This window comes from Panulirus ornatus, chromosome 36 (assembly GCF_036320965.1).
Source record: "Panulirus ornatus isolate Po-2019 chromosome 36, ASM3632096v1, whole genome shotgun sequence".
NCBI lineage: Eukaryota > Metazoa > Arthropoda > Malacostraca > Decapoda > Palinuridae > Panulirus > Panulirus ornatus.
The window spans coordinates 2,364,357-2,384,779 of record NC_092259.1 but is presented as its reverse complement, the minus strand read 5'-3'; the positions used below and the strand labels follow the sequence as shown (position 1 = coordinate 2,384,779).

The following is a 20,423-nucleotide window of genomic DNA, read 5'->3' as shown; positions in this document are numbered from 1 at the left end:
CGTCAAACTTCGATCACAAACATTTCCAACAAGTGAAAGTTTTTTTTGTACAAACTTTTCCATCACGTGAAACGCTTCTGTCGCGTGGAACTTTCGGGTATTCGAACGTTGTCCTTATCACAATATCTCTATTCAAATTCTATTCAACTTACCGATTCGAATTCCTTCTGGCCTATATACATTCAGAATGGATTTGGAGGATACCATTCAAATTCTTTTGTGGCACTTATATATAAGTTGCGTGGCTACATTGCTAGGCTCTCAGGAAAAGTTTGAGGCCAACTTATGAAGTTACAGTATTTGGCTCCAACAAACGTTTGAGTCCAACATGTAAAGCTACAGTTCTTGGCTCTGACGAAACGTTTGAAGCGAAGTTATAAAGCAACAGTCCTTGGCTCCAACGAAACGTTTGGAAGCCAACTTGTGATGCAACAGTCCCTGGCTCCAACGAAACGTTTGGAGGCCAACTTGTGAAGCTACCGTCCTTGGTTCCAACGAAATGTTTGGGGCCAACTTATAATACTACAGTTCTTGGCTTCAACGAAACGTTTGGAGGCCAACTTATGATGCAACAGTCCTTGGCTCCAACGAAACGTTTGAAGCGAAGTTATAAAGCAACAGTCCTTGGCTCCAACTAAACGTTTGGAGGCCAACTTGTGAAGCAATAGTCCTTGGCTCCAACGAAACGTTTGAGACCAACTTATAAAACTACAGTTCTTGGCTTCAACGAAACGTTTTGGAGGCCAACTTGTGATACAACAGTCCTTGGCTCCAACGGAACGTTTGTAGGCCAACTCACGAGTCCACACGATGACCACGCCCTCACCCACACACCGCGGGTACTCACATGGCTGGAGAAGTTTTTATACTGGTCGCTGCTCGGGGCTCGGGCCGTTACCGTCAATACAGCCTCGTATGCCTTCTTGGCGATTTCGTTTCTCTCGTCGGTGTCGCTGGCGTTGTACCAGGGCTTGTAATTGGCCGCAGTCCTGTTGCGAGGGAAGACAAAAAGAGAAATTAGATCCCATGTCAACAATGAAGCCCATACGTAAATCCTACAAATACCTAAATGAGGCGAGAAAGCCACGCGAATGGATATGTGTCCATGGAGCGTGATGGAACACCCAGAGATACGACTCAAAAGGAACAGCACTTGACACATGAGTGGGGTTTCCGGGGCGTGAGAACCGTCAAAGAAAACGAAGAGGGAACACTTAAAGGAAAATGGTGGATTCATGGCTGGTGTTATTCAAGTCGTCTGCTCGAATGTTACGTGAAGTTGGGTTGCGATGTGTTTGGAAATGTTTCATCAAAGCTGCCATTTCCATTGAGTGTCCTTGACCCCTGGTGCGACCTGGTCATCGTGCTCAAGGGTCGTACCGTCGAGCTCAAGGGTCGTACCGTCGTGCTCAAGGGTCGTACCGTCGTGCTCGAGGGTCGTACCGTCGTGCACAAGGGTCGTGTCATCGTGCACAAGGTCGTACCGTTGTTCACAAGGGTCGTGCCATCGTGCACAAGGTCGTACCGTCGTGCTCAGGGGTCGTACCGTTGTGCTCGAAACGTACAGGGAGGATAATACACTATACAATTCGCATGGCAGTATTAAAGTAATTATATCAAACACTATCTCTTCCAAGTAAATCATAAGTATAATCATAACCACAAAATATACACTTAAACTTAAGATTACTTTTAAACCTCACAACTCACAAATATACCACGATTATTTCAAAACCTCAAAAATCAAGGAAACTAACCAAAATTACATTAAGCCTCGTCACACACAATCACGAAGATTACTTTAGACGACTCAAGTCACATACGTGAACCAGAAATTACCTATAGATCACAAGTCACACAAACTTACCATAGACCACTTTAAGTCACACTATCCCTCATAAACTCACCACAAATTACTTTAAATCATACACGCCACATTTCAACTCGACAAAAAATTTACTTTGAACCTCACAAGTGACATTCAAACTCACAAAGATTAAGCTAAACACGTTACCAATATCTTTATCACTGAAATACGTACAGTGGTTTCAACACGAAAGGCAGACCTGTAACCTGTAACCATCATTATTCCTAAATGCATCTAGGCTGTAATCCCATCCCCTTGCTGTAACAGGAACTATAAAACTGTTACAAACTTGTCTTACTTTCCCCCAGAAGCAGACGAAAACACTGATACATAACACCAAACTCTCTTGGCCAAATATATATATATATATATATATATATATATATTGGAAAGGATCACAATTTTGCGCGTAATCAAGATATTCCAATAAGTCCATGGGAAACATGAAACACGAAAAGTTCCCAAGTGCACTTTCGTGTAATAATCACATCATCAGGGGAGGCACAGGAGAGAAATGTGACGACGGTCGGTTGATGTGCATCGAAGAGACGAGGCTGGGACGCCATTTGGTAAACATGCGATTGTCTTGGACTTATAGGATTATATATATATATATATATATATATATATATATATATATATATATATATATATATATCTTTACATCCTAACACCTTTAGAGTCATCTGATAACACATTATCACCCGAGTCTTAACACCAGCTCCAGCGACCTAACTTTGGATAACTCGGGAGCGATCGTCGCCCCAAAGGGCAGCGCCCTACGTTAATGCATTTCTGGAAACCAAGAAGAGACTCAGCTCCTTGATGGTAAATCAGATATTCGCAAGCCACTTTTCGCACATGTAAGGTTTGTCAATGTATTCAAGTGTGAGAGACTTTGGAACACGGCGCTTGTAAATTAATTTTGGACGGCTGGATGTAAATTATTCCAAGGGAGGTGGTTGTAAATGATTCTAGCAGAGGTGGTTGTAAATGATTCCAAGGGAGGTGGTTGTAAGTGATTCTAGCAGAGGTGGTTGTAAATGATTCTAGCAGAGGTGGTTGTAAATAATTCTAGCAGAGGTGGTTGTAAATGATTCTAGCAGAGGTGGTTGTAAATGATTCTAGCAGAGGTGGTTGTAAATTATTCCAAGGGAGGTGGTTGTAAATGATTCTGGCAGAGGTGGTTGTAAGTGATTCTAGCAGAGGTGGTTGTAAATGATTCTAGCAGAGGTGGTTGTAAATTATTCCAAGGGAGGTGGTTGTAAATGATTCTAGCAGAGGTGGTTGTAAATTATTCTAGCAGAGGTGGTTGTAAATGATTCCAGCAGAGGTGGTTGTAAATGATTCTAGCAGAGGTGGTTGTAAATGATTCTAGCAGAGATGGTTGTAAATGATTCTAGCAGAGGTGGTTGTAAATGATTCCAGCAGAGGTGGTTGTAAGTGATTCTAGCAGAGGTGGTTGTAAATGATTCTAGCAGAGGTGGTTGTAAATGATTCTAGCAGAGGTGGTTGTAAATGATTCTAGCAGAGGTGGTTGTAAATGATTCTAGCAGAGGTGGTTGTAAATTATTCCAAGGGAGGTGGTTGTAAATGATTCTGGCAGAGGTGGTTGTAAGTGATTCTAGCAGAGGTGGTTGTAAATGATTCTAGCAGAGGTGGTTGTAAATTATTCCAAGGGAGGTGGTTGTAAATGATTCTAGCAGAGGTGGTTGTAAATGATTCTAGCAGAGATGGTTGTAAATGATTCTAGCAGAGGTGGTTGTAAATGATTCCAGCAGAGGTGGTTGTAAATGATTCTAGCAGGGGTGGTTGTAAATGATTCTAGCAGAGGTGGTTGTAAATGATTCTAGCAGAGGTGGTTGTAAATGATTCTAGCAGAGGTGGTTGTAAATGATTCTAGCAGAGGTGGTTGTAAATGATTCTAGCAGAGGTGGTTGTAAATGATTCTAGCAGAGGTGGTTGTAAATGATTCTAGCAGAGGTGGTTGTAAGTGATTCCAGCAAACGTGTTTATGAATCATTCCAACACATGTGCGTGTAAATGATTCCAGCATTCGTGACTGTAAATGATTCGAAGACACGTGCCTGTAAATGATTCCAGCATTCGTGACTGTAAATGATTCAAAGACACGTGCCTGTAAATGATTACAACATTCGTGATTGTAAATGATTCGTGTTTTGTAATAACACATACCAGAATAGGTAATTGTAAATGATACCAATATACAATCTTGTAAATACGTACAAGTAAATCATCCTAGTACATGTGCTTGTAAAATGATGATATATACAACATGTAAAACAACACAGAATCATGCAAGACCAATGGAGCCTCACAAGTCATTCATACAAATCATCAAAGAAAATATTCAAAAGAATTTAGAAAAAAAATTTCTCTTAAAAAACGGAGAATGTATTTGAAAATCGTTTTGGGAAAACGGAGAAGGCATCTAAAATTGCTTTTGAAAAACGGAGAAGGCATCTAAAATTGCTTTTGAAAAACGGAGAAGGCACTGGAAATACTTTTCAAAAAATGGAATAGACAGTCATGAATACTTTTGAAAAACGAGGAAGGCTCTTAAAAATATTTTTGATAAACGGAGAAGATACGTATTCATACTTGAAAAATAGAAAGAAAAAAAAAAACGGGAAACAGTGACCCCTGTTAGTCTACAAAGAAACGGTAAACAGTGACCTCCCTGTTACAGCCTGAGAAAAAAAAAACGGTAAAGAGTGACCCCTGTTAGTCTACAAAGAAACGGTAAACAGTGACCTCCCTGTTACAGCCTGAGAAAAAAAAACGGGAAAGTGACCCCTGTTAGTCTACAAAGAAACGGTAAACAGTGACCCCCCTGTTACAGCCTGAGAAAAAAACGGGAAACAGTGACCCCTGTTAAAGCCTGAGAAAAAAAACGGGAAAGTGACCCCTGTTAAAGCCTGAGAAAAAAACGGGAAACAGTGACCCCTGTTAAAGCCTGAGAAAAAAAAACGGGAAACAGTGACCCCTGTTAAAGCCCGAGAAAAAAAAAACGGGAAACAGTGACCCCTATTACAATAAAAAAAGCAACGGAAAACAGTGACATTTATTCGATGTCTGTTCAATGATTACACAGGCCACCACCAGATGGCCCGTCGTCACATTACTACACCACCTTCGTTATGAGACGAGCGTCTTCGTCGTCCGCGCGCAGCGATAGATCGATCGATCGACGGAGTCTGACGCTCCCCCCAAAATCTCACAAGACACCTCCAGCGTACTACCGGTACAACGGTACAATAAGAAAACGGTACAGCAGGAAGGTGTACAGCGGTACACGAAGAAAACGGTACAGCAGGAAGGTGTACAGCGGTACACGAAGAAAACGGTACAGCAAGGTGTACAGCGGTACACGAAGAAAACGGTACAGCAAGGTGTACAGCGGTACACGAAGAAAACGGTACAGCAGGAAGGTGTACAGCGGTACACGAAGAAAACGGTACAGCAGGAAGGTGTACAGCGGTACACGAAGAAAACGGTACAGCAGGAAGGTGTACAGCGGTACACGAAGAAAACGGTACAGCAGGAAGGTGTACAGCGGTACACGAAGAAAACGGTACAGCAGGAGGGTGTACAGCGGTACACGAAGAAAACGGTACGTCACGAAGATGTACGCCATTCCGTAGCCAACGACTTTCTCGTCGAAGAGAAGCTTGGAACCCAATTCGTACGACCTTCAGCAACGTACTGAGTTGTCTAAAGGGTTTCTGGAACATTGGAAGCCATTTGTGACAATTCCCTTTTGGCCAATGGTTATAATAAAGTCGTGGAGGTCAACTTGTTTCCCCCCCCCCATCAAACACACCGTTCTCGTGGCCAAGGGGAAAGACATCGGATGCCCGCAACCAGCCTCTGACCACCTTATGGGAGCCTATAGGCGGTGGCAGGAAGCCCACCTTACCTTACCTGCACGTAGCGTCGTCCAAACCATCACCATACGACTTCCTTACCCCCTTTCCATGAATTAGGTGATGGGTGGAGGTGATTCCCCTTCACCTCCATGGTCCCCGAGAGCCGTAATATATATATATATATATATATATATATATATATATATATATATATATATATATATATATATATATATATATATATATATATATATATATCCCTGGGGATAGGGGAAAAAGAATACTTCCCACGTTTTCCTTGCGTGTCGTAGAAGGCGACTAAAAGGGGAGGTAGCGGGGGCTGGAAATCCTTCCCTCTCTCTCTCTTCTTTTTTTTTTGATTTTCCAAAAGGGGAGCAGAGAAGGGGGCCAAGTGAGGATATTCCCTCAAAGGCTCTGTCTTCTGTTCTTTGCGCTACCTCGCTAATGCGAGAAATGGCAAATAGCATGAATATATATATATATATATATATACCCTCTCTGCCTGCTGCCACTAACATACGAGACCCGAGGAGGCACCAGCTCCCACCCTTCTCTCCGTAATTAAATTTCTCAATGCTCCTGCTGCTCCGTCTCCTCCTCCGTCATCATCAGAGCCACTGTAAATCCACGAAGAACGAGCCTGTGTGTATGTAGGGGATGATACACCAATGGCATGAGAACGCGGGTCATGTATATCAACACGGTACACACAGATGGTTCAAACTGTGGACATGAGATTTGAGTGACTGTGTGACTGTGTGTGTGACTGTGTGGCGAACCACAGTGGGGGAAGGAGGAGAGCGGAGCCCGCCAAACAAGACCCAAATGTCAACTGAGGAGCGTCAGATATTTGAGGTGTGATAGGAGGAGCAAGAGGAGGAGCAGGAGGAGGACGAGGAGGAGCAGGAGGAGGAGGACGAGGCAGGGAGTGGAGGGTTGTCAAATCGTCGGAGGCGCGACACCCTATAATGAATGGCACATCAGATGTGAGGGTGGTATGATGTGGTGGATATTCGGTCATGGGAATATTCGGTGACCCAGGGTATCTGCTCACCATCAGGTGGGTGAGGAGGAGGGGGTGTAGGTGAGGAGGAAGGGTGGGTGTTGGTGTAGGTGGCGGTGTGTGTGAGAGAGAGAGAGGAGGCGATCCATCTGTGGTTGTGTCGCTCGGGGGGAGGTGGGAGGTGTGTGGTGGAGGGTGTGTGTGTGTGGAGGGTGTGTGTGTGTGTGGAGGGAGGTGGTCGTCTTGCCAGGCCGACGGAAGGGAGTGTGCGCGACAGCAACCCCCCCTGAGGCAAAGCTGTCAGCCTGCACTTTACAGTACAAAACGACGGGAAAGCCTCGCGATTTCCAAAATGAGGTGATGGGATTTTGCAGACGTGATCTCCACTTTTATAACCCGGTGGGTGTGTGACCTCGCCCGCGTCGTCCCCCCCCCCCCCCCCTCCGTGACCCTTTTTCGCCCCCCCGTGTCTCTCTCTCTCTCTCTCTCTCTCTCTCTCTCTCTCTCTCTTCCTGGCGCCTCATAAGCCCAAACTCTGTGATTACTGACTCTGTCGTGTCCCTCTCTAACCTACGACCTTTGACCACCGCGGACGTGATCCGAGGGGTGTCGGGGGGAGGTGTAGAGAGAGAGAGAGAGAGAGAGAGAGAGAGAGAGAGAGAGAGAGAGAGAGAGAGAGAGAGAGAGAGAGAGAGAGAGAGAGAGAGACAGAGAGAGAGAGAGAGAGGGGGGGGTGAGCTTCAACATGACCTGGTTTCCGGGTCACTACACACGAGAAATACGGCAAGAAGTTTGGCGGGGCGTGGAGCGTCGTCCCTCGCTGCTGTCTGATTGATGGACGGGTGTGATGGAGTCGGGTGTGATGGATGAGTAGATGGAGTCGGGTGTGATGGATGGGTAGATGGAGACGGGTGTGATGGATGGGTAGAGGGAGACGGGTGTGAAGGATGGGTAGATGGAGACGGGTGTGAAGGATGGGTAGATGGAGACGGGTGTGATGGATGGGTAGAGGGAGACGTGTGTGATGGATGGGTAGATGGAGACGGGTGTGATGGATGGGTAGATGGAGACGGGTGTGATGGATGGGTAGATGGAGACGGGTGTGATGGAGACGGGATAACAGAGTGTGTGGAGGGCAAGAAGGGGAAATGTCGCAGGGAAGGGGATGGAGCCGAGATGGAGGACGATGATGGAGAGGGAAGCGTAGAACTCTCGCAGTAGAGATGGAGTGATAACTAGAGTACGGTGGTGGAGGAGGAGAATCTTATGATGAGAAAGTGTGGAAGATATTAAGATGTGATAATAAAGGAGGTGAAAATCGTACAGGAAATGTGCGGTGGTGGAGGGGACGTGGTGGAGTGTAATACATAGTGGTGGAAGGAGTAGAGATGTGGTAGCTGTGGCTGCCTGGTGCCCAACTGGATGCAGCGGTGATGAAAGTGTGGTGGTGGCGGGAATGTACGTGGTGTTGGCGGGAATGTACGTGGTGTTGGCGGGAATGTACGTGGTGTTGGCGGAATGTACGTGGTGTTGGCGGGAATATACGTGGTGTTGGCGGGAATGTACGTGGTGTTGGCGGGAATGTACGTGGTGTTGGCGGGAATGTACGTGGTGTTGGCGGGAATGTACGTGGTGTGGCGGGAATGTACGTGGTGGTGGCGGGAATGTACGTGGTGGTGGCGGGAATGTACGTGGTGTTGGCGGGAATGTACGTGGTGGTGGCGTGAATGTACGTGGTGTTGGCGGGTATGTACGTGGTGGTGGCGGGAATGTATGTGGTGGTGGCGGGAATGTATGTGGTGTGGCGGGAATGTATGTGTTGGTGGCGGGAATGTACGTGGTGGTGGCGGGAATGTATGTGGTGGTGGCGGGAATGTATGTGTTGGTGGCGGGAATGTATGTGTTGGCGGTTAGAGGCAACTCGATCCCAAGATGGAGAAAGGAGACGTAGAGAGGAACTTCTATAGGAACAGAAGTCAAAAGAAATGGACATTGACGACTCGTGTCCAACAGAAAATGGACGTGTGGAACCCCCCAGGGAAGAAGTCCGACCGAAAATGTACTACTCGCAGTCTGGCCCAAAGGTGACTTTTCACTCGCGGCCGAACCTCAAGCTGGCGGGGTCCGGTAACACACACACACATACACACATATAATATATCCTCACTTGGCCCCCTTCTCTGTTCATTTTGGAAAGTTTTATATATATATATATATATATATATATATATATATATATATATATATATATATATATATATATATATATTATTCCTTTACTTGTACCTTTTTGATGTATACTTTCCATTCAATCTTAGATGAACTATGGCATTCTTGTGATATCTAAATAGAATCTGGTTAGACTTGTAGAATTTAATCAAGAAACTGATTAAATTCTATACGTCATACGATGCGATTTTTCTCAGCCAACAGGAAGATGAAACGTCGAATGGGACTAGAAACCTTAACAGCGAAATGTATACGTTAACATTTTCAATGGGAAAAATACATACACCTCTCTCTCACACAGAGTCCGGTCTGCCTCAGCAAACCCGACCAGCCTCTCAGGACCGGTCGTGCGCTGGGAGAGAGAGAGAGAGAGAGAGAGAGAGAGAGAGAGAGAGAGAGAGAGAGAGAGAGAGAGAGAGAGAGACTTTTTTAGGGCGTACCTTTGATGTCAAATGACACACTAAAGGTTTTCCTCTAATACTCCCAGGTAAGAAAACGAAGTCTTGTGTTCCCTCGCTGATGCTAGTGTTTACGTTTCTACACTTTCACATCAATCAGGGATCCTCAGTTGCCTATAGGGAGGTGGAGACGTAGTAAGATGAAGGGGGAACACGAGAGATCATGGAGAATCCCACAGCTTCCCCATCTGAGGAGAGGAGGCAGGGTTCGTAACGGTCCATCCTCATCTGGCCAGCGTCCCCACAGAAACTATGGGAAGAGGCGGTCAGAAGCGTGGCAAATGGGTCCAAGCTTTGGCGGTAGGGGGGGACACAAGCAGACAGCTCACGAGAGCAGGGACTGAAATATTGTGCCAGTAGAAGACAGAGAGAGAGAGAGAGAGAGAGAGAGAGAGAGAGAGAGAGAGAGAGAGAGAGAGAGAGAGAGAGAGAGAGAGGCGTAACTGCGTGGCCCAGCATGGGACACCGGGAGACCAGACAGTAACACAAGATTGGCCTGTGTTTAGTAGACGACCCCCACCTCACTCCCTTCCTCCTCCCCCCTCCACCACTGGATCCTTAATTGTTTTTTCCTGGTGTTCGTTCGTGGAAGGTTAGCTCGCTTTAAGCACAGTTTCCTTGACTGCTGACGCACGAGAGGTGCGACCCTTGGGCACGACGGTACGACCTTTGAACACGACGTCAGGGTCCTTGGGCACGACGCTACGACCCTTGGGCACGACAGAACTACCCTTGAGCACGACAGAACGACCCTTGAGCATGACGGTATACGACCCTTGAGCACGACGGTGTACGACCCTGATCACGACAGAACGACCCTTGAGCATGACGGTATAGATCCTTGACATAGACCCGGATTTACGACCCTGGAGCATGATGGTACTGACCTTGATCCTGGAGCATGAGTAGATCCTGGAGCAATGACGGTATGACCCTGGAGCAGAGGTATGACCGGAGCATGACGGATGATGGAGCATGGTATACCTGGAGCATGACGATACGACCCTGAGCATGAGGTTACGACCCTTGAGCATGACGGATATGACCTCTGAGCATGACGGTATACGGGGTACTATACCTGGAGCACGATGGTATGACCCTGGAGCATGACGGTATGATCCTGAGCACGACGGTATGACCTTGAGCATGACGTAGATCCTTGAGCAAGACGTATATGACCCTTGAGCATGACGGTAACGACCCTGTGAGCATGACGTACGACCCTGAGCATGACGGTACGACCCTGAGCAGACGGTATGACCCTGGAGCATGACGGATATGATCCTATGGAGCATGATGGTACGACCCTGAGCATGACGGTAACGATCCTGGAGCATGACGGTATGACCTGGAGCATGACGGTATGACCTTGGGGCATGACGGTATGATCCTGGAGCATGACGGTATGACCCTGGAGCATGACGGTATGATCCTGGAGCATGATGGTATGACAGTGGAGCATGACGATATGATCCTGGAGCATGACGATATGATCCTGGAGCATGATGGCATGACCCTGATGCATGACGGTACAACCCTGGAGCATGACGATATGATCCTGGAGCATGATGGTATGACCCTGGAGCATGACGATATGATCCTGGAGCATGACGGTATGACCCTGGAGCATGACGATATGATCCTGGAGCATGATGGTATGACCCTGGAGCATGACGGTATGACCCTGGAGCTTGACGGTATGATCCTGGAGCATGACGGTATGACCCTGGAGCATGACGATATGATCCTGGAGCATGACGGTATGACCCTGGAGCATGACGATATGATCCTGGAGCATGATGGTATGACCCTGGAGCATGACGGTATGATCCTGGAGCATGACGGTATGACCCTGGAGCTTGACGGTATGACCCTGGAGCATAACGGTATGACCCTGGAGCATAACGGTATGACCCTGGAGCATAACGGTATGACCCTGGAGCATGACGGTATGATCCTGGAGCATGACGGTATGACCCTGGAGCATGACGGTATGATCCTGGAGCATGATGGTATGACCCTGGAGCATGACGGTATGACCCTGGAGCATGACGGTATGACCCTGGAGCATGACGATATGATCCTGGAGCATGATGGTATGACCCTGGAGCATGACGGTATGACCCTGGAGCTTGACGGTATGACCCTGGAGCATGACGGTATGACCCTGGAGCATGACGATATGATCCTGGAGCATGACGGTATGACCCTGGAGCATGATGGTATGACCCTGGAGCATGACGGTATGACCCTGGAGCATGACGGTATGACCCTGGAGCATGACGATATGATCCTGGAGCATGATGGTATGACCCTGGAGCATGACGGTATGACCCTGGAGCTTGACGGTATGACCCTGGAGCATGACGGTATGACCCTGGAGCATGACGATATGATCCTGGAGCATGATGGTATGACCCTGGAGCATGATGGTATGACCCTGAAGCATGACGGTATGACCCTTGAGCATGACGGTATGATCCTGGAGCATGACGGTATGATCCTGGAGCATGACGGTATGACCCTGGAGCTTGACGGTATGACCCTGGAGCATGACGGTATGACCCTGGAGCATGACGGTATGACCCTGGAGCATGACGATATGATCCTGGAGCATGATGGTATGACCCTGGAGCATGATGGTATGACCCTGAAGCATGACGATATGATCCTGGAGCATGACGGTATGATCCTGGAGCATGATGGTATGACCCTGGAGCATGACGGTATGATCCTGGAGCATGACGGTATGATCCTGGAGCATGATGGTATGACCCTGGAGCATGACGGTACGACCCTGGAGCATGACGGTACGACCTTGGAGCATGAGGATATGATCCTGGAGCATGATGGCATGACCCTGGAGCATGACGATATGATCCTGGAGCATGATGGTATGACCCTGGAGCATGACGATATGATCCTGGAGCATGATGGTATGACCCTGGAGCATGACGATATGATCCTGGAGCATGATGGTATGACCCTGGAGCATGACGATATGATCCTGGAGCATGATGGTATGACCCTGGAGCATGATGGTACGACCCTGCAGCATGACGGTACGACCCTGGAGCATGACGATATGATCCTGGAGCATGATGGTAGGACCCTGGAGCATGATGGTACGACCCTGGAGCATGATGGTATGACCCTGGAGCATGACGATATGATCCTGGAGCATGACGATATGATCCTGGAGCATGATGGTATGATCCTGGAGCATGACGATATGATCCTGGAGCATGATGGTATGACCCTGGAGCATGACGATATGATCCTGGAGCATGACGATATGATCCTGGAGCATGATGGTATGACCCTGGAGCATGACGGTACGACTCTGCAGCATGACGGTAAGACCTTGGAGCATGAGGATATGATCCTGGAGCATGATGGCATGACCCTGGAGCATGACGATATGATCCTGGAGCATGATGGTATGACCCTGGAGCATGACGATATGATCCTGGAGCATGACGGTATGATCCTGGAGCATGATGGTACGACCCTGGAGCATGACGGTACGACCCTGCAGCATGACGGTACGACCCTGGAGCATGACGATATGATCCTGGAGCATGATGGTATGACCCTGGAGCATGATGGTACGACCCTGCAGCATGACGGTACGACCCTGGAGCATGACGATATGATCCTGGAGCATGATGGTATGACCCTGGAGCATGATAGTATGACCCTGGAGCATGACGGTATGACCCTGGAGCATGACGGTATGACCCTGGAGCATGATTGTATGACCTTAGAGCATGACGGTATGACCCTGGAGCATGATGGTATGACACTGGAGCATGACGGTATGGCCCTGGAGCATGACGATATGATCCTGGAGCATGATGGTATGACCCTTGAGCATGATGGTATGACCCTGGAGCATGGTGGTATGACCCTGGAGCATGATGGTATGACCCTGGAGCATGATGGTATGACCCTGGAGCATGATGGTATGACCCTGGAGCATGACGGTATGATCCTGGAGCATGATGGTATGACCCTGGAGCATGACGGTATGACCCTGGAGCATGATGGTATGACCCTGGAGCATGATGGTATGACCCTGGAGCATGATGGTATGATCCTGGAGCATGATGGTATGACCCTGGAGCATGATGGTATGACCCTGGAGCATGACGGTATGATCCTGGAGCATGATGGTATGACCCTGGAGCATGACGGTATGACCCTGGAGCATGATGGTATGACCCTGGAGCATGGTGGTATGACCCTGGAGCATGATGGTATGACCCTGAAGCATGAAGGTATGACCCTGGAGCATGATGGTATGACCCTGGAGAATGACGGTATGATCCTGGAGCATGACGGTATGATCCTGGAGCATGATGGTATGATCCTGGTGCATGATGGTATGACCCTGGAGCATGATGGTATGACCCTGGAGCATGATGGTATGACCCTGGAGCATGATGGTATGACCCTGGAGCATGGTGGTATGACCCTGGAGCATGATGGTATGATCCTGGAGCATGATGGTATGACCCTGGAGCATGGTGGTATGACCCTGGAGCATGATGGTATGACCCTGGAGCATGATGGTATGACCCTGGAGCATGACGGTATGATCCTGGAGCATGAAGGTATGACCCTGGAGCATGATGGTATGATCCTGGAGCATGATGGTATGACCCTGGAGCATGATGGTATGACCCTGGAGCATGATGGTATGATCCTGGAGCATGATGGTATGACCCTGGAGCATGATGGTATGACCCTGGAGCATGATGGTATGACCCTGGAGCATGATGGTATGACCCTGGAGCATGATGGTATGACCCTGGAGCATGATGGTATGACCCTGGAGCATGATGGTATGACCCTGGAGCATGATGGTATGACCCTGGAGCATGATGGTATGACCCTGGAGCATGATGGTATGATCCTGGAGCATGATGGTATGACCCTGGAGCATGACGATATGATCCTGGAGCATGATGGTATGACCCTGGAGCATGATGGTATGATCCTGGAGCATGACGATATGATCCTGGAGCATGACGGTATGATCCTGGAGCATGATGGTATACGATCCTTGAGCACGACGGTATACGACCCTTGATCACGACAGTACGATCGTTGAGAATGACGGTACACGATCCTTGAGCGCGACCACATAGCCCTTGAGCACAATCATCGGGTATGATGACCCGGCCTTTGATCTGGCCCTCAAGGGCCAGGTCAGAGGTCAAGCTATCTTATCCAAAAGGTCGTATGTTGACCCGATCTCCGATCTGACCCTCAAGTGCCAAGTTAGAGGTCAAGCCCTATTCGCACAGTCATGCTCGAGGCGTTACAGTGTATAACCAAATATAAACCTTCCTGTATGTCCTCCTCCAGTTATCTGTATGTCCTCCTCCAGTTATCTGTATGTCCTCCTCCAGTTATCTGTGAGTATGTCCTTCAGTTATCTGTATGTCCTCCTCCACTTATCTGTGAGTATATCCTCCTCCAGTTATGTATGAGTATGTCCTCCTCCAGTTATCTGTGAGTATGTCCTCCTCCAGTTATCTGTGAGTATGTCCTCCTCCACTTATCTGTGAGCATGACTTCCTCCAGTTATCTGTGAGTATGTCCTCCTCCAGTTATCTGTGAGTATGTCCTCCTCCAGTTATCTGTGAGTATGTCCTCCTCCAGTTATCTGTATGTCCTCCCAGTTATCTGTGAGTATGTCCTCCTCCAGTTATGTGTGACTATGTCCTCCTCCACTTATGTATGAGTATGTCCTCCTCCAGTTATCTGTGAGTATGTCCTCCTCCAGTTATGTGTGACTATATCCTCCTCCACTTATGTATGAGTATGTCCTCCTCCAGTTATCTGTGAGTATGTCCTCCTCCAGTTATGTGTGACTATGTCCTCCTCCACTCATGTATGAGTATGTCCTCCTCCAGTTATCTGTGAGTATGTCCTCCTCTCACGTCCTGCGTCTGAAATTCCCTCTCCAACATTATTCTGTCTCACATAAATTCTTGGGCATTCTAAACGCTGAACATTTTGAAAACTATGGCCTTCCCTCGCAAAATGTATACAAATAATGGAAACTGTTCACTCTAGTATAACGTCTCCGTGCCGTTGCGTGTATATATATATATATATATATATATATATATATATATATATATATATATATATATATATATATATATAATGGACGGCAATTGTGTCTTTTCCAGGGTATGGCAGCAGAAGGGAAGCGAAATATCTACGTCTCATACAATAAATGAAAGTGACTCCACTTGCAAGGGGGGACCTCGCTGGCGGCAGGAGGAGGAGGAGGAGGAGGAGGAGGAGGAGGAGGAGGAGGAGGAGGAGGAGGAGGAGGGGCAGCAGCAGCAGGAGCAGGAGCAGGAAGGAGGAAGGAACACGGCTGCAACATGTCTTCCACGAGTCCCTCCTAATTTATTTTCCTGTGTACCCAAAGGCAATGTTCTTGTTCTGGCTCCACCAGCACACGCTTATCTTTTCCCTCAAATTCTCCCTCTCTCTCTTACTCTCTCTTACTCTTACTCTCTCTCTCTCTCTCTCTCTCTCTCTTTCTCTCTCTCTCTCATTCTCTCTCTCTCTCTCTCTCTCTCTCTCTCTCTCTCTCTCTCTCTCTCTCTTTCTCACTCATGCTGTGCCTCAAAAGCCAGTCGGGTCAAACAGGGTCTTGTGTGACAAACCAAGAAGTCGACCAAGGGATGGGTGAGCCCTTCAAGGACCCGGAACACACCCCTCTCTCTCCCCCACAAGAACACAGACGACCTCTGCGTCAGGAGGGGGTTCGCTCGCGGAGGGCGCCTGCTTGGGGGAGGAGAGAGCCGGGCCTGGCCTGACCGACCAGCCAACTGTCAACACCATTTCCCCCAACACGACGTTAGACACCACCAACCGCTCGACTTCTCCAGCTTCCCCCTCACACATTATGGTGGAGACGTTTACCAGAATTTACGTCAAGGGGGGGTTCGTCGGGGGTTCGTCGTCCTCCTCCACCACCACTATGCAAGAAGCCACGTACCATCGTCCTCCACCACCACTATGCAGGAAGCCACGTACCATCGTCCTCCACCACCACTATGCAGGAAGCCACGTACCATCGTCCTCCACCACCACTATGCAGGAAGCCACGTACCATCGTCCTCCACCACCACTATGCAGGAAGCCACGTACCATCGTCCTCCACCACCACTATGCAGGAAGCCACGTACCATCGTCCTCCACCACCACTATGCAGGAAGCCACGTACCATCGTCCTCCACCACCACTATGCAGGAAGCCACGTACCATCGTCCTCCACCACCACTATGCAGGAAGCCACGTACCATCGTCCTCCACCACCACTATGCAGGAAGCCACGTACCATCGTCCTCCACCACCACTATGCAGGAAGCCACGTACCATCGTCCTCCACCACCACTATGCAGGAAGCCACGTACCATCGTCCTCCACCACCACTATGCAGGAAGCCACGTACCATCGTCCTCCACCACCACTATGCAGGAAGCCACGTACCATCGTCCTCCACCACCACTATGCAGGAAGCCACGTACCATCGTCCTCCACCACCACTATGCAGGAAGCCACGTACCATCGTCCTCCACCACCACTATGCAGGAAGCCACGTACCATCGTCCTCCACCACCACTATGCAGGAAGCCACGTACCATCGTCCTCCACCACCACTATGCAGGAAGCCACGTACCATCGTCCTCCACCACCACTATGCAGGAAGCCGCGTACCACAATTCTTTGGGCACGCTAATCCAACCAGCTACATTTACGTCGCTTTGGAATGGCTTGGTACCTGACCCCCCAACGACCAACCAGCTACATTTACGTCGTTTGGTACTTGACCCCAAACGACCACAGAGCCTTAGGATAATTGTGGTATATCCAAAATGACGACTAAATATAAAAATAAGGTTCTTTTTTATATCAATGAGGTAATCTTCACTTCGTATGCGTCTAAAGCGTTTTCCAATATTAATCATCTCGTAACTAGTGTGTTACCGGGCTCCGCCTGCAGAGTGATGACACAGCTGGTGAATTGTCACCCTTAAGCGTTAATGGACGGAAAGGAATGGGAGTCTCGCTGAGTGACATATTCTCGCTCCAAAGGAGTCCATCCTTTCCCTGCTCCTGCGTGGAGAGCAGCCTCGAAACTACGCACGCGCCCCATGAAAGGGATCATACTTGATCGCCGTTTCCCGCATTTCAGCGAGGTAGCGCCAGGAAACAGACGAAGAATGGCCCATCCGCTCATATATATATATATATATATATATATATATATATATATATATATATATATATATATATATATACATATATATATATATATATATATATATATATATACATAAACGCCCATACACGCACGCATACATACATATAAACATATACACATATACATACATATACACAGACATTTAAATATACAAACATGTACATATTCATACACATGTACAGACACATACACAGACATATACATATTCATACACATATATACCCACATACACAGACATATACATATACACACATGTACATATTCATACACATATATGACTGCATACTTCGTACCTGTCGTGATCAAAGTCTTTCTCAAGGATTCTCCCAACACAAAGTGTATGTATCTAAACAGATACAACCCGGGAGATTTTCCCTCTCTCTCTAGCGACCATTTGTCAGATGTATACCTGGCTCACCCACCCACCCACACACACACACACACACACACACACACACACAGCCACACACACACACACATCCACCCTCCCACACACACACACACACACACACACACACAGTCATCGGTCTTCATATAAATCCTTCTTGGCCTTCAAGCTCGCTCGTCTGTGTCGGCGCTCCACCTCACCTCCATCACTCCAAAACGCTTGATTAGAATATCCTGCATCAGAACTGCAACTTCACACACACACACACACACACACACACACACACACACACACACACACACACATACACACACAGAGCATACATAAGTTTAAGAGGTTGTATAAGAAAGAATATTCAAGAGTTGGGGCCCCCATGAGTGTAAAACACCCACCCCGTACTGTACAAAAGAGTAACACACACACACACACACACACACACACACACACACACACACACACACACACACACACGCACGCACACAGCATACATAAATTTAAAAACTTGTATGAGAAAGAATATCCAAAAGTTGGGGACCCCACGAGTGTAAAACACCCACCCCCGTACTGTACAAACAGGTGATAAACACACACACACACACACACACACACACACACACACACACACACTGTTCCTGCCTCCTCAGACATTAAGACAGAACAAACCACGATAAAAAAAAAATGGAGGGCGAAACATGCAGGGCTGGTTCACCGAGGCACTGAGTGAAGGGCTGACTGGAAACACGAAATGCCTCACCTCACCAGACACAACACTATATAACCCCCTCGACCCACATCAACAGATTTAAAAAGGACTAAGTTCGTCTAGGATAGTTGTACGGGCTGGGCCAATCACAACTCCAGTGGCCCCGGCTGGACAGTCCTCCTTGGAAGGCTTATGGTCACAACCCGAGCTCGAGATCGAGATCGAGATCGAGATCGAGAGAGAGAGAGAGAGAGACTCTCGCTCTCTGCCTTCCGGAGCCAGTAACATGCCTGTCCGTAATACACCACCACCACCACCTCCACGTCCACGTCCCCACCACCTCCACCTCCACGTCCACGTCCCCACCACCTCCACCTCCACGTCCACGTCCCCATCAGCATCCTCCTCCTCCTCCAGGAGACTCGCCCGCCAGCCCGTCTTCCTTCCTGCTTTCCTTCGTCCGATTGCAGCCACCAGCATGTAGACCTACCCACTCAGTACTCTCGCTCTCCAGGGGGACTTGCGGACTGGAAGATCCTCTCTCTCTCTCTCTCTCTCTCTCTCTCTCTCTCTCTCTCTCTCTCTCTGGAAAGGAAGGGCTGCAAAGGGGCCCCTTCAAGTCCGCAAACAGACATCAACACACAATGTCACGATGTTCTCTATCTGTAGTCTCCTTTTGGAAAAGAAAAAAGAAGGGGTTGAAAGAAGCCCCCTTTTCCGTTTTCGAAGAGAATAAAGAGGAAGAGGTTCCCTCCCTTCCCCCTCTGTCTTCGGACAGTATAAAAAAACAAAGGCCTTTTCCCTTCTGTGAACTGCGTCGGGAAAACACCTTCTTCTCCTCTACAAACTGAACCACGACTAGGCCTCTCACGTATGGTAGTAGCAAGAACAGACGATCGAACCCCCCTCCTATACGAACGCCTGCAAACAGACGGTTATGTCCCCCCCAGGCCATGCTAGCTTGTCCCGTCACGCGCGCGTCCTTCTCATGTCCCCGGACAACGGAGACCGAAAGTCCCATCCCGACTCCTGCCGAAATATACAGCGTCCGTGTGAGTGAGTGTGTAACTGCATTAGTCCTGGTTTACCTTTCACAGAGACACCGTGTCTCTTGTTACGTAGCCTCGCTCTGCCTTCTGTCAAAGGAGCTGTCTCAACCTCCGTTCCATTACCGTCCCAGCCATCTTATTACCGTCTCCTGTATCTATCTCTCTCCCACCCACCCACCTACCCACCCACCTCCTCGTCCTCCTCCACTAAGCTGCTTTGGAGAGCGCTAAAGCCACCAACACCGGAGGCTCGGGTTTGTTTCTCCGTTAATTACTAAGGCGTAGGGGACGAGGGAGGAGGAGTGGGCGCTATTGTCTGGTGGTGGTTGTGGCGGTGGTGGTTGTGGCAAAGTCTCTCCGTGTCATGCTTAGACAAGAACGCAGAGGAATGGGAGGAGGAGGAGGAAAAGGGGGAGGTGGAGGTGGAGGAGGAAAAGGGGGAGGTGGAGGTGGAGGAAGAATAGGGGGAGGTGGAGAAGGAGGAAGAATAGGGGGAGGTGGAGAAGGAGGAAGAAT

At 48.4% G+C, this 20,423-nt stretch overlaps 1 protein-coding gene across 1 annotated transcript in view; it reads right to left on the bottom strand.

Moving 5' to 3' along the window:
* Nucleotides 1–20,423, bottom strand: part of LOC139760255 (atrial natriuretic peptide receptor 1) — a 469,288-nt gene that overhangs the window by 305,820 nt on the left and 143,045 nt on the right. The window contains exon 3 of the mRNA XM_071683187.1: nt 848–989. Coding sequence (XP_071539288.1) covers nt 848–989 — 142 coding nt within the window. The remainder of the gene's footprint in view (nt 1–847; nt 990–20,423) is intronic.